This window comes from Camelus dromedarius, chromosome 2 (assembly GCF_036321535.1).
Source record: "Camelus dromedarius isolate mCamDro1 chromosome 2, mCamDro1.pat, whole genome shotgun sequence".
Taxonomy (NCBI): Eukaryota; Metazoa; Chordata; class Mammalia; order Artiodactyla; family Camelidae; genus Camelus; species Camelus dromedarius.
In genome coordinates, this window is record NC_087437.1 from 111,304,301 (window position 1) to 111,318,224 (window position 13,924).

At 47.9% G+C, this 13,924-nt stretch overlaps 1 protein-coding gene across 1 annotated transcript in view; it reads left to right on the forward strand.

The window, feature by feature from the left end:
- HUNK (hormonally up-regulated Neu-associated kinase) overlaps positions 1 to 13,924 on the forward strand; it is a 100,327-nt gene that overhangs the window by 73,061 nt on the left and 13,342 nt on the right. The window contains exons 6-8 of the mRNA XM_031458775.2: positions 3,171 to 3,306; positions 7,711 to 7,873; positions 11,236 to 11,319. Coding sequence (XP_031314635.1) covers positions 3,171 to 3,306; positions 7,711 to 7,873; positions 11,236 to 11,319 — 383 coding nt within the window. The remainder of the gene's footprint in view (positions 1 to 3,170; positions 3,307 to 7,710; positions 7,874 to 11,235; positions 11,320 to 13,924) is intronic.

Consider the following 13,924-nt stretch of genomic DNA (forward strand, 5'->3'; position numbering starts at 1 on the left):
TCCAACTGGAGAATGTGCCATTTAAGGGTCTCACTAACACATCTTTATTAATTTGATGATTCTGTCACTCATACTTGTAGTGCTCTCGCCACGTCTATTATAATAGTACTCTTTTTTAGATTAAGTTGGAAGAATTTCTGCCAAATTTGAGCTGAAAAAAAGCACAGCGTTCTTGCCCTTGGGAGCCCATTCTGCGCGCTTTCGAAGAATTGCCCCTCTTCTCTACCATGTGGGTTGAAAGCATAAGCTGTTGGGAGCTTTCCCATTCTGGCTTCTAGACAGTTTCTGTCTGCTTTGTTGGTGCTTTTACATCACAGAGTCGTGACTGCCTTTCATCGGTTCCACATTTGCTTTTCCATCACGACGCCTCAAGGATGGCTCTTAGAATGCATGCCAGGCACTCACTTTAAATCAAGAGGGTTTTGTACCGTGAAGTCACTGAATTGATGCTGAAGGTGGGATGTTAGCATTTGCAAGGGATGAGCCAACACCAATTAAGATTTCCAAGAAGGCTAGACGGTCCAATACTTGTTGATGCTGCTTTCTCCTGGGAGGTGATGAGGGAAGAGCCTCAGGTGGGGATGGGACCCTGCTTGCATCCCATGGGCTGCATGAAAGTCCGATGGCTTTGTCTGTTTCCTGTGGCTCTTTCCCTAGACACAGGGTCAGGGTGCTCACACAAGCCAGTCCAGGCTTTGGAAGGCTGATGCTCATGGAGGAAAGCAGGTTTTGCACCCAAAGAATGTGCACCTTCTGTGACGTGGAGCACAGAGCGGGAGCACGCCCCATGTGGGTCGTCCCTGTGCTTAGGTCTGAATGGAGACCCCCAAGCACTGGATCAGAAGCCATGCCCGCCACTGCTTTCCAGGACAATGGAGACTACCTTAATCCCTTTTGCTCCTGAGTCATAGAGATACTCAAGACCCTAACATAAACTTCAAAGGCTCTCAGGATGTCTTTAAAGTCCTTTTCGGGTAGTAATGCAATATCTGTGATGTCCAAAGAAAGAAAACTCACCAGTGGAGATCTGAACTAAAATTACTTGTGCTCATCAGCAATTTGTGAAGATGCAGAGTGCTTGGTTCTGAAAATAGAACGAACACGCACATCCAGTCTGTTCTTAGCTCTTCTGGTTAATCATACTCTGAAAAAGCCTGGGTTGCTGTTCAGGTCCTTTGAGGGTAAGCAACAGAGATGTCTCAGAAACATCGCTAACTGAATAGCCTCCCCATTTCAATTCATGAAGCCGGTGTCTTTTTTCTTTGACCAATAGATGCCCCTGATTAAGCATCCTAATGACTCTTACAATGAGGGGAGTCGGGAGAAGGGAGAAGAGGGTCCAACAAGAGGAACCCCTCTTCTGGAGCCCCATTTGCTTTTCAGACTATTGAAGAACATTTTAGAAAAGTTTTATTTGAAGACCCAGCTATAAAACTTAGAATATTAAATGTAACGCATGATTGCTCTGACGTCTACACATATACTTTTACCCACTACGTTTTCAAAGGGAAATGACCCTCTGGTGACCTCATCAACGGTATAGGAACCCACCTGGAGGCATGACCTAGCAAAAGGTATTTCTCTTGGGTTGATTCTGGCATCCCTATTAGCCCCTCTTCTGATGCCTTCATTTTTACCCTGCAACAAATGGTTGACAGTCACACGCATCAGTCTGTAAAGGACAGTTTTAAAATGACAACTAAAGCTTGTGAGAAAGTGAGAATTTTTATGACTTTTCCTCGAAAGGTTAGATTATCTTAGAAAACTGAAAAACAGCTTTGGAGAGAAGAACAGTAAAGTTTGGGGACCAAGCAAATGAAGATTATTTTCCAGAACCTATCATTTGGTATATTGGAAATTGGAGTTCATGTATTTTTTCTCTTGCAAAGACGTGATCACAATGCTCCATACAACGAGTATAAATAAGAAACTATCACGATCCCACAGCTCAAGCAAAACAGACCATCTTCATTTTGAAATAATCCCTGGGATTCTTTTTCCGTATGTGAACCTGCATATTCTTGTGCTGAACAATTTTGGAGGCTGTGACCTTCATGTGCATTATAAACATATTTTTCCATGTTGTGTAGTTGTCTCCATTGTTCTAAACCTTTTTTTTTTTTTTTTTAATAGCGGTACTGGGGATTGAACCCAGGACCTCCTGCATGCTAAGCACGTGCTCTACCACTGACCCATACCCTCCTCACTATTCTTATAATCTTAAAGGATACAAATGTTCCATTTAGGGACAGACCAGTTTCCTAACACTAATGCCTGGGTGGACAACAGATGCTCTGTACATGTTTATTTAATGAAAGGAAAACAGGGCATCTGAAAAAACCATTTTTGCCTGGGATGAAAGGGGAAGGGGAGGTGAGGATTTCACGATTTGTCAATCATGTCACACATCGTTTGTTTACACCCCACGGTCCACATGACTGATGTGCTGCAGCGAGCTTCGGTGGGCTAGAGAGTCAGGACAAACTTTATTGGCATATATTGTGCCCAAGACAGTTCAAAAGGAGCGGGCCCAGCAGGTTGACGTGGGTTTAGAGTGCATGAATTTTGTCCATGAACTAAAATTTAAAAACTGGAGTCCTTGTTACAGAGTTTACTTAACACTTTAACCAAGTCTGGCTCTCTGGATTTGTTTTGCCCTGACTGGCTCAGCTAAGTGCACCGTCCGTTCACAGAGTCTGGGGAGTAAATGGTGACCCCGGAGAATGGCTGTAAAAGAAGGGCCCAGAAGGAAAGCAGGACGTCCCTATCCTCTTGAGACTCTGGGCATCAGTGGTGAAGGCCATAGTGGAGGGTCTAAGTGAGAATGTCTTTACCTTCTGTTTCCTTTCTGAGTCCTCAAAACCCTACCTTGCGATCAAGCATTGTCTTTTCACTTCCTTTCATCCCTCTCTGGCTCACCTTTAGAGGTGAGCCTCCAGAAAAGACCACCGGTGGTTCTGGGAAGTGCAGGGCGTGGGAAGACCCACACTGGTTCTTGCTTTACCACGTCCCAGGTGCGTCCCTTGGATAGATATCTTAAACTCAGGACTTGTGGTACCCAGAGAGCCAGAAAATAGATCAGCCGTGGCTTGGCGGCGTGGCGGGCCGCCTGCCTTGAGTCTTTGTTCAGCTTGTGACATGTGCCCGTTCTTTGCCGAATGTCTTCCCAGGAGCTGTGAACTTCTTGCGTTCTCTCCTGGAACCAGATCCTGTGAAGAGGCCCAACATCCAGCAAGCACTGGCCAACCGCTGGCTCAATGAGAATTACATGGGCAAAGTGCCATGTAACGTCACCTATCCCAACAGGTAATCCAGTGCACCCAGAGGGACCCCTTCCTGGGCAAGATGGGCCCTGTCTTACAAGCCCTGAATACTTCTGGACAGGAAGCTGTATGTGATTCAGGGAAGAGCTGCATCTTCTCTTGGCTGCCCTTTCCCCCTCTGCACCCCCAGGCCCGCAGACGAGCCCACCTCAGCGCATAGGAGGAGGTGTGGACAGGGCCACCGCAGGCGGCTGTGCAGAGCGCACCCTGCAGGGGGTGCCCGGAGGCGGGTGGGTGCAGGCTGAAATCCAGGCCACACTCCCATGGTCAACCCTGTCCCTGAGGATGTAAGGACTTACATCTCTCCAGAGTGGTGCCTCTTTCTAATTCACACAAAGGGACCGTTTAGACTAGCCATGGCTTGAGTGTGTGTGTGTGTGTGTGTGTGTGTGTCTGCGTGTGTGGTCCACTCAAGAGCTCTCCTGCCAGCATCAGGTAGAATCCTGTGGAATTGCCCCCTCCCCTTTCAGATCACCCCTGGGCTCCTGTTCTGCCACTTCTTTGCTCCGATGTGTGTTGCAGTCCTGGGTCCCCCGCCTTACAGTGTCGGGGCAGGAAGAAGGGCAGGAGCAGGAGCCCTCGAGGCCGTGCTTCCCTGTGGACTTCCCAGGAAGGCTGCACCTTGGCCGTTTCCATGGGGAGGGCTCTTTCAGGAAGGCTTACAGGCCGGAATGCACAGCGCGGAAACCCTGAGGGACACCTGATGGCCCACGCGTCCCCATGCGGGGGTGTCGACTCCAGATTTGAGAACAAGTACAGGAAGGAAGACATTTCCTTGTACTTTTTTCCTTCTCATTTGACCTACTGTTAACTCACCGGAGGGAGGGAATGAGGACCCCTAACCCTAACCCTAACCCTAACTCTTCACCTTGGTGACTTTAGAGCAAACATGAAGACCACGTGGGTCAGATACCCTCCAGGATTGGGAGCTACCTTGAGTCCTTCTTCCTTCAGACCGAGAATGGCCTGCACATTCTAGATCTGAAGCTCAGATGAAGACAGAAGAACCACTGATGAGGGGGGACAGATGGGGGACTGACAGGCTAGGGAAAGAGGTGTCCTCTGTGATCGCATGTTCAAAAGGCCCAGGAAGGTCTGGAAGCATCCACAAGCCTTATGAAGGAGGCAGCACTGAGGTCTCCAGCTGAGACGGGCAGGCCGGGCTCTGCCTCGGGGAGGACCTTCTAGGAGAACTTCAGGGGGTCTGGGGGTGGGGTGTGGGATGTGCATCTAGGCTACTGGGCCACACTGATGCTCGCCTGGCCATAGGTGGGGTGCTTTCACTCAGCTGCCTTCTAGAATTCTAGCATTTCACCCATGGGAGGTAATTTAAACGAAGTCTAGGCTACTCAGGTTACCAAGGGAACCTGGAAATAGACTGCTGGTTTCCAGTGCTGGCTCGGTCTGGTCTAGTGTCTGAAACAGACACCAGGATTATTACCCTAACAGAAAGCAGAGCCGAGGACCCATGCCTCGTTCCCAAGGCTCACACCGCACTGAAGCGCACAGGTATGCTCTCCGTTAAAAGAGGAGGCATTAGTAGCTTCCAAATGAGTCATTAACCTAATGTAATCACTGTCAAAATGAGCATAATCAATCCACTCAACGGGGCAGCTGTTGAAGGAAGGGAAACCGGTATTAAATACAGCCTCCTCCCTCCCTGCTGGCCGCGTCTTCATCCACGAAGGCTCATGCCCTGGCATCTCATTTTGTACCTTCTCCCTGGGTTATAGGCAGGCTTTTGTAGATTAAAACTTAAATTCTAGTAATCTGTATTGGCTTTGCCAGATTGATAATTTTTGCATTTGGACTTGGTCAAAAGCATAAAGGCTACACGTGATTAATTAGGTAGATCGTAAAAATGGTTAAAATCTTGTATATTAACGAAAACAGCAGCTCAGTGCCTACTGTTTGGTTAAAGCCCATTATTCATTTTATACTAGAGCCAAATCCATGTGTGGTTTTTAAATAATGAAACCAGAACTGTAAACTATTGGGGAAGACACGTGTTATTTACAGTCTTTTTATTTTAACTGAAATATAGTTGGTTTACAGTTATGTTAATTTCTACAGTCTTTATTTTGAAAAAAATATATAAGGCAAAAAAGTGCTTTTGATAATTATCTTTCTGGTTTTACCAGCACACAGATAAATGGAGTAAGACTATGTGACCAGGAAAGGAATATTTTCTTTATAAGGTCTATTTTATAGCTTCCCAACATGTGTAGCCCCAGATTTAATTATTTTAGATGTTGTCAATGTTTTACTTCTGGGAAAGAAAGAAAATAAAGGTCCCATGCTTTACATCACTTTTCTGTAAAGCCTTCTGTTCATTCATTTGGGCCTCCAGGTTGACTTCCAAGAGGCAAGAGGAAAATGTCTTTAAAAGTAAACTTTTTGTAATAAATGTTCATGCCAGCCAGTCACAGATGTTGCGGTGTGCCGGGCTGGCCTCCCTGTTCTGGGAGCTGACATTTTTTTCAGAGCAGACCCTAAGCCGCCCCCTCCCATTGCGCTGCCTGGGCCTGGTCAGTCTCCCACACCTGTAGTTAGCGCTGGTGATGGGTGGGAGGGGAAGGAGGCCAATGGTAGCGCAGGACAGAATTAGACCTCAGTGGAATAAAATTGGATTCATGTTACTCAGAATTATACCTAGTGTTCCGGAACATTTTATTACCATCGTCTCTGTAATCCAAACATGGAGCGATGATACAAGTTCAGTAACTGACACAGGAAAGCACCAAATATACACATTGCTTATTGAAAATATTTAAAATATTCCTCTCAGTCAGGAGTCAGCCCACAGCCTATATGCTGGCAGAGCTCATGTGTTTTTGAAGACAAAGGATATGAAGGGCAGAGATGGGGTGTCTGCCCTTGCTCACTTCCTCCTCTCTCCTCCACTCCCCAGCCCCACCCGGGTGGCACCCCTTCCAGGGCCTGCTCCCCAGGGAACCATGGTTGATGTCAGATAGCCAGGGCCTTCTGGGGGTGGGGTCATCCAATGTAGCTGTGGGTTGATTGGTCAGGGGTGGAGGGAGGGTCACAAAAATCATGATCTGATTGGCTAGGGGTGAGGCCACGAAGCCATGGTCTGATTGGCCAATGTCAGGGGCACAGCAGGGATCTCACTGGCCAGGGTTGGGGTCAAGTGGGGGTGGTGATCTCCTTGACCAAAGGCAGGCCTGCCCACACTTGGATGTTACCGGCTAGTTTCAAACAATTGTGCTTTCTGTGTTAAGTGCTTTGGCAGTCTTCAAGTTAATTGTATCCTTTTTAAACAAACGTTATTATTTTTAACCATTAATCATGCCAACCATACTCAACCTTTTTTCTAGCATTTGTCATTTTGTGGCCATCAGGAGTGAAGAAGGCAGACCTCCTGGTTTCTTGGGTGTGTTTTCTTTGGCCGGCACTTAGCCAAACGTAGCAGAGGGAGGGCCGACGTAGGTTACACTGAGGGTGGTGGAAGGTGGCCAGCAGACCTGGGTCTGCCCTTCCTGCCCCTACTAACTGGCCTGTGGACTTGGCAAGTCGGCTTCCTCTTCTGCACCATTATGGGGGTGTACTGTGTGGTTTCTCCGAGTGTTACGGTTCTGAGGTTCTGTCAAAAGTTGCAGCCCCAGAATTCAAACCCGAGCAGCCTAGTTCAGTGTCTAGATGAACCTCTACACTCGCTGCCTCTCAAATAGCATCTTACTTTATGGCTGAGCCCCAGATCCCCTATTTGTGAGCTCGTAAGCTCACATTGCTCCTTTAAACACGGGCTGGACTGGCTCCTGAACACTCTCCTTTCCCACACCAGCTTCCACCCAACTTAAGTGCGGGCTCCGCCCATGTCCAGTAAATACACTTTAAGGGAAAAGAATGTCAAATTGCAAAGACGTTTGGGACAATTGAGGACATGTGAATATACTCTAGATATCAGAGAAGATTAAGACATACTAGAATTTTGTTGAGTATTTTGATGGTATTGTGATTCTGCAGGAGATGCCCTTGGTTTTTAAAGATGCACACTGAGGTGTTTAGGAATGAAATGTCACGATGTCTGGGATATAAAATACTATAGAAAATAAATAAATAAAGCAAGCAAGCATGTATGGTGACACATTAACAATGGGTAGAGCCATGTATGGGTGCACACGTAGGGTAATCGTACTATTCCTTCTACTTTTCTGTACATGGATTTTTCATAATAAAAAGTCAAGTGAATGAAAGAGTGAATGATGGATGTGGTTGTCCATGGGGGGCGTGTGTGTGTGTGTGTGTGTGTGTGTTGGGGGTGGGGGTCTCTGTGCTGCCATGTTTGTGAGCATCACTAAGCAGGCCCCAGGGCCTCTCAGGGAGGATGGAGATGTGACTGGTCCTCTGTCCCTCTGCCGAGCAGGATTTCCCTGGAAGACCTGAGCCCCAGCGTGGTGCTGCACATGACCGAGAAGCTGGGCTACAAGAACAGTGACGTGATCAACACAGTGCTGTCCAACCGTGCCTGTCACATCCTCGCCATCTACTTCCTCCTAAACAAGAAACTCGAGCGCTATTTGTCAGGGGTGAGTGGGGCCCCACGGCGGCTCTCTTTACCCTCTGAGGAAAGAGGAGCTCTGACACCCAAAGTGTTTCCTTCCCGGTTGCTGACACTTGATCTGAGCTGTTAATTGAAGCGAATGTAAGGCTGGGTTTCCTGAACGTGGGAGAAAATAGTACCCAAACCTGCTTCTCAGAGAGCGCTTTTGATCTGAGGTGTTTTTCAAATGTTCTCCCACAGAGTGAAGGTCTGGGCAGACTCGGGAGAGGTTCGAGCTTCTTTTTCCTTCAGTTTCTGGTAGCTCCTTGGGTTCCTCACTTAAAAGGCACCAGGGACGTGTGTGGCTTTAAAGGTTGGGGAGCAGAGGCTCTCAGGCATTCACCTCTAAAGCTCGGGGTATGAGAAAGCCACTGTTTACATTTACTTTGCTAGAAAACAAGAATGAAATGGAACTTCACCAGCTTGACTTTGGCCCCTTCACTCCATCTGGGCATCAGAAAGTCCAGGTGTCATGTGTCGCAGATGAGGGAGGTACAGCTGGGAGTCGGGGGGGATGGTGGTACCCGCTTGCTTTGGGCACCTTCATCCTTCTGCCACCTGCAGTGCATACGTGCCTGGGTAAGGGAATTTACATGCTTCCGTATCCAGTCAACTCTTTCTAAATGGACAATGGCTAAAAAAGAATTCTGCAAAGAAAACTGGATCAAAGGCAGTGATAGATCCTGTGTATCACTCCTTCTGTTTCTCTGACTCGGAGTGACGGGGGCTGACCAGATCTAACAGGACGCCAGCCCGAGAAATTTGGAATTGTCAGGGAGCCCATCTGAAAGCTGATTTCATACCCACTGTCTTGAAGGATGATCTTCACCCCGTGTCTGTGGCGCCTTGAGATCTGATTGTGGGGGTTTGTCCCTGTTATGACATTTACAATCCAGAACATGAAGACGAATTTCTAAAGTTTTCCAGTGCAATTTAAAGTCACGTGATAGCCCAGGATATCACAAAACTTCACTAAACAATAGTCTTAGAAACCTTTTGTGAGGCTTTTATATTAGAGCGAAGGACAAAAATCCACTGACAGTTGGGGAAATGATATTCTCCCTGATGAGGCAGAAATGACCAAAATGACCAAAATGATGCCCGGAAGACAAGATGGTGAGAATGTGTCTCTTGTTATCAAATAGATTTGGGAGGCATTTCGAAAACATTGCCGAGCAGATGAAGGAGCTTTATGGGCGTTTTGTTAAACAACTGAACAGCAGTCTTGATGTTTCTAAGTGGATTCAGCTTAGGGTCCATCACAGGTTTGACTTCAACAGGAAATTACCCACAGAACAACTTTTATTTGGTGAAACACCAAAGGAAAGATGTAGACAAGAAGAGACATTCTCTATAGTAAAAGGCTTTTTTAAAAAGAGTAATGTTTTATAGGGGGAAAATAAAACACTCTGTAAGCAGTGATGGGACGACACTTTGGATGGAAACAGGTATGCAACTTTGAGGCTAGATTTCAGAGACAGTGCCATGGTCACAGGAAAGCTACTGCCGGAGAGACGTGGAGGCCAGGACCTTTGACACGTAGTGTGTTAATTATATCATTTTATTGTGCAATAGGAGTGATTAAGAGATTCTCCTGTACTGTGCAGAGGCTCCGTTCACCTATGGTGATGAGCATAAAAGACATGTTAGGCTTGAAGCTGTTTCTCATTTCTCTTCTGTAAGGAGACCATATGCCCTATATTTCTTCCTTATCTTATCCTTTAAAATTCCTATTTTATTGCATATTTTATAGTGTACGTGATATATTAGTACAGTACATGCTTATAATTTTTAAATAAATATGCACGTATTATTGGTGCCTGCTGACAACTTTTTCACGCGTTATGAGCTCAAGGTCACACACCATTTGGGGGGACCACCGTGCCAGGAGACTAGTAGTTCTCAAGTAGAAGGAACAGAGGAGGGTCAACACACTGATTTTCTGTTTGAAATGATGAATTTGTTCAAAAAGTAGTTTTTAAAAAGTGTTTCCATGAAACTGGCTGTAAAGTTCACGATTTCACATATTTAAAGGATGACACTGCTCTTTTCTCAAGTAAGCTGGCAGATTCAGACATTCTTCTTTTGGCAGAACTGGTTCTCTGGCTACTGATCAGTAAGATAGAGGGGCTTTCGCTTTAAAAATAGTTTCTTTCTATGTCAACCTCCACATCTACAGATGCAAACTTTGGCTGCTCGCGCCCTTAAACAATCACGCGGCTCCTCCCATGTAAGAGAGGTTTGCCTGAAGCTCTTGGGCTGTGTCTTGGTTTCTCCGGGTGTCTTGCCATCTGCTTTGTTTGCCCAGCATCAGGGCTGCGAATGTTGCAGGGCTGCAGAGCTCTGTGGTTTTATCTGCTGAGAAGTTCCCAGAAACTCAACTAATGTAGTTCTAACTGGAGAAGGTTCTTATTTGATTGTGTCTGTTTCAAAATTTACCCTTAAATCATAGGACGTAGCTGGTCTGAGAACCACTGTCGAGGTGGGTGGCTGCTTTTAAGAGTGAATTATTCCCCACAGACAGTCATATCTGGTCTGATAGTAATTTCCACACAAGGCTACTGTCATTGCACTGTCCCAGTTAATAATATCATTCGCTAGCTACTAACAAACATGTATAATTTTGAGAGTGAAACTAGTGAACTAAAAAGTAAATATTATACCTTAATTATTTGTCATTTCTCCCCCTCTCCCTTGATTCTTGTTTCCTCTTTCTAAGACCTAGAGGCCTGGACTTTAATTTGGAGAGCCTGTAAAGGCATCCCATGAATATTTGTTGGTTGATCAATTAATCAGTCATTTAATTACACCTGCCACCAAAGAGCATTACACCTAAGTCATGCTCCTGGGTCATCTTAGGGGTGGTTATCTGTCTTCTTGAAACGCTATTATGAATGGATGTGACTTTTATTGGGCGGGGCGGGGGAGGGGGCAGGAACTAGGGCTGTTTTTAAACAAGCAAGATCTGTGTCCTAGTCAGTAGTTCGATAAAATAAGTTGTCCCTCCCTGCTCACATATTCGGTCTCCACTTGCACGTCTTAGAGGGGTCTTCATCGCACAGGTGAGAGTGCTGAGGCCCAGCGAGGAGCAGTGATGAGCCCAGGGCCGCCTGGCCCTTTCCTGGCAGAGCCAGTAACAGAGACAGGTCACCTGACTCTGGGCCCGGCGCTCTCCCCGGGCTCCTACGGGCTGACCTCCGATGAGGCTTTGCACTGCAATTAAGGGCCTTGCCAACCACATTCTGCCCTTTCTCAGCCGAGCGCTGGTTTAAAAATTAATGACTGCTTAATGGACATTTCTGCTTCCCATGAGTTAAGCCAGGCTTTTTTTCCCCTCTTCTCTGGTAGAAATCTGACATCCAGGACAGTGTCTGCTACAAGACCCAGCTCTATCAGATAGAAAAGTGCAGGCCCACCAAGGAGCCCTATGAGGTGAGTGACCCCCAAACACAGACCAGGAGCTCTCCGGAAGAGTGAATTTCCATTTTTGTGGGGGTGGAGTGGAAAGGAAACCAATCATTATGGGACACAGAAGTAGCCAAAGGCAAATACTCGCTTAATTAACTGAGCCTTTGAGACATGGTTTATAGCCAGACCACCATCGCTCAGTCTCCAGACTGTGGTTCTTAGCTGGGCCGTACATTCGAATCCCCGGGGAGCGTTTGAACATCCGGATGCCCAGGCCGCACTTTGAACTGATTCTGTGGAATCTCAAGGGGTGGGGGTGGGGTTCAGTATTTTTTTAAAGCTCCCTGGACGATTCCCTTGAACAGTCAAGGTTGGAAACCACTGGCAGAGCTCCAAAAGGCGAAAACGAGATGCTGAAAAATGGAAGTGAAGGTAACACTGGGTATCAGAAGAAGAAAGTAAGATGAGGAACTGCAAAAAGTGTCAGATGGAATCAAGCCTTTCCAGGCAGTTGTCCTTGGTGGCTGGATGCTACCTACCTAGAACATACCTGAGAGAAAATACCAAGGTTCTTTGATTTCAGGGTAAAGACTTGTATCATATTATCCCAAATTTGGACCCCAGATACACGCTTGTTAAGAGAATATGCCTGGGAAATTCAGATCCGGGGTCTGGAGCCCGGTGCCCCCAGGGACCCTCATTTGCTGTTTTGTTGAGTGCGGCTCCTCTGCCTTCTCAGTGATTTTCCATGGAAAACGGAACCCACTTCCATTTCCCCTCCAGAGCCTCTTCCATGTGCCTGAGTCCCCCTGCCACCAGAGCGTCTCCTGGGACACCCAGGAATTCCTTCATTTGAGGAGAAATCAGAAAGGGACCCGCCCTCCATGCTCAGTGGGAGGCAGGTGGCCTGTCCACTGCCTCTTCCCTCTTCTGACCCATAAGTTTTCACCCTGATTCCACAAGCCTCACATGTCACTGGAGAAGGAAGGTCTCCTGGGTCTTTGAGAGGCATTGAGGGGCCGGGGGGTGGTGACTGAACACTGCTCTGGGCTCCTTGGTGACAGCAGGAAGTAATTGGGACACGACCCAGGCCAACCTGGTGATGCAGGTGATGGGGTACAGAGCTGCCAGATGCCACGTGTAAAAGTGGCTGCCCCAAGTGTGGAGGTGGGCAAGGTGTGGAGCTGGGGAGTGGTGAGGCTGACCGATCTAGACAGAGTCTGGAGGATGGCATGGTTCAGGGAGGCAGAGGAGACACTTTGATGACAGAGAAACTGTCAAAGATGACGGAGCAGCCGGAGACCCAGGAGGGAAGGGTGCCCAGGAGGACACAGTTAAGGTCAAGTATAAAACGGTCTGTGGTGACAACTGAGCAGTTAGACGTCCTGGAGGAAGTGGCAAAGGCAGAAAAGAGATCGCGTGTATTTGGGGGAGTGACGACAGGGAGCATAGGTCTCTGGCAATGATGAGGAGAGGATGTGGCTTCTGCTTGGAGATGTGGGGTTGGGGAGGATCCGCGGTGGGGGAAGAGGAAGGAACACCAGGGGTGAGTGGGGAGGGGTGTGCATTCAGAGCAGCCTGAGTGGGCCTCGCCTTGACCCCAGGCTGGAGGTGAGCCTTTGGAGGGGGATGTGCAGCCTGGGGCTGAGCTGCAAGCACACACATGGCTTTTAGGTGGAGATGGTGTAGGGGCCAGGCTCCCCTGAGCCCCAGACGCCTCTGGCCAATTGCTAACTAAGCCTCCTCTTGCATAAGCAAGATGTCTCAAATCTAGCACACCTGGAACCACCTCTCTCCTGACCCCTAGTCTCTGTCTCCAAATGGCAGCCCCGCCCTCAGTACAGGGCAGAAACCCGGGAGTCCTTTTGATTCCTTGCCCTCACCCTGAGAAGCAGCACCGCCCCCACTCTCTCCATCCCCATTCTCCCCTCTTGCCTGGACCGCTGCCACAGCCTCCTAACTGGTCTCCCTCCTTCCCCACGACTGCCTGGCACTCTGTCCTCCACACACTAGCCAGAGTGAGCTATTCACACTCAAGTCAGACCGTGTCACTTCCCTGCTCGAAACTTTCAAAGGCTTCTTTCCATATCCTGGAAGGCAAACTCTGTGACGTGGCCACCATGTCCCGGATTGGACCGGCTTCTGTCAGCTCCTCCAGTCTCCTCTCCCAGCCCCATCCACCCCTCACATCCCCAGCCCCAGCCCTGCTTCTTGCTTTGTGCTCTGTCCAATGGGTCTTCTAACTTCTGTGCTCTCTTGGCTGCCAGGACTGTGCACGCCCTGTTCCCTCTTCCAGAATGTTCTCCCCACCCCTTTCTGCTGAGTTGATGTCTATATATCTTCAGATCCCAAGGCAGGCTCCTGTTCTCCTGGATCTCTGCCATTGTCTGACCTCTGCCATTAGATTGCACCCCTCCAGTGCGGGCTGTCACACCACGTTCTGCATCCTGGGGCTTGTCCCATTGGCAGGGTTTCATTTGTTTAGGGACTATTTGAATGTCTCTTTCCCACTCTGGACTGTGAGTTCTTAAGAGCAGAGAAAGTCCCTAGAGCCCCCACAAAGCCTGGCATGCAGCAGGGGCTCAAGAAAAAATTTGCTAAATCAACAAAAGAAATAATCGAGTTGACT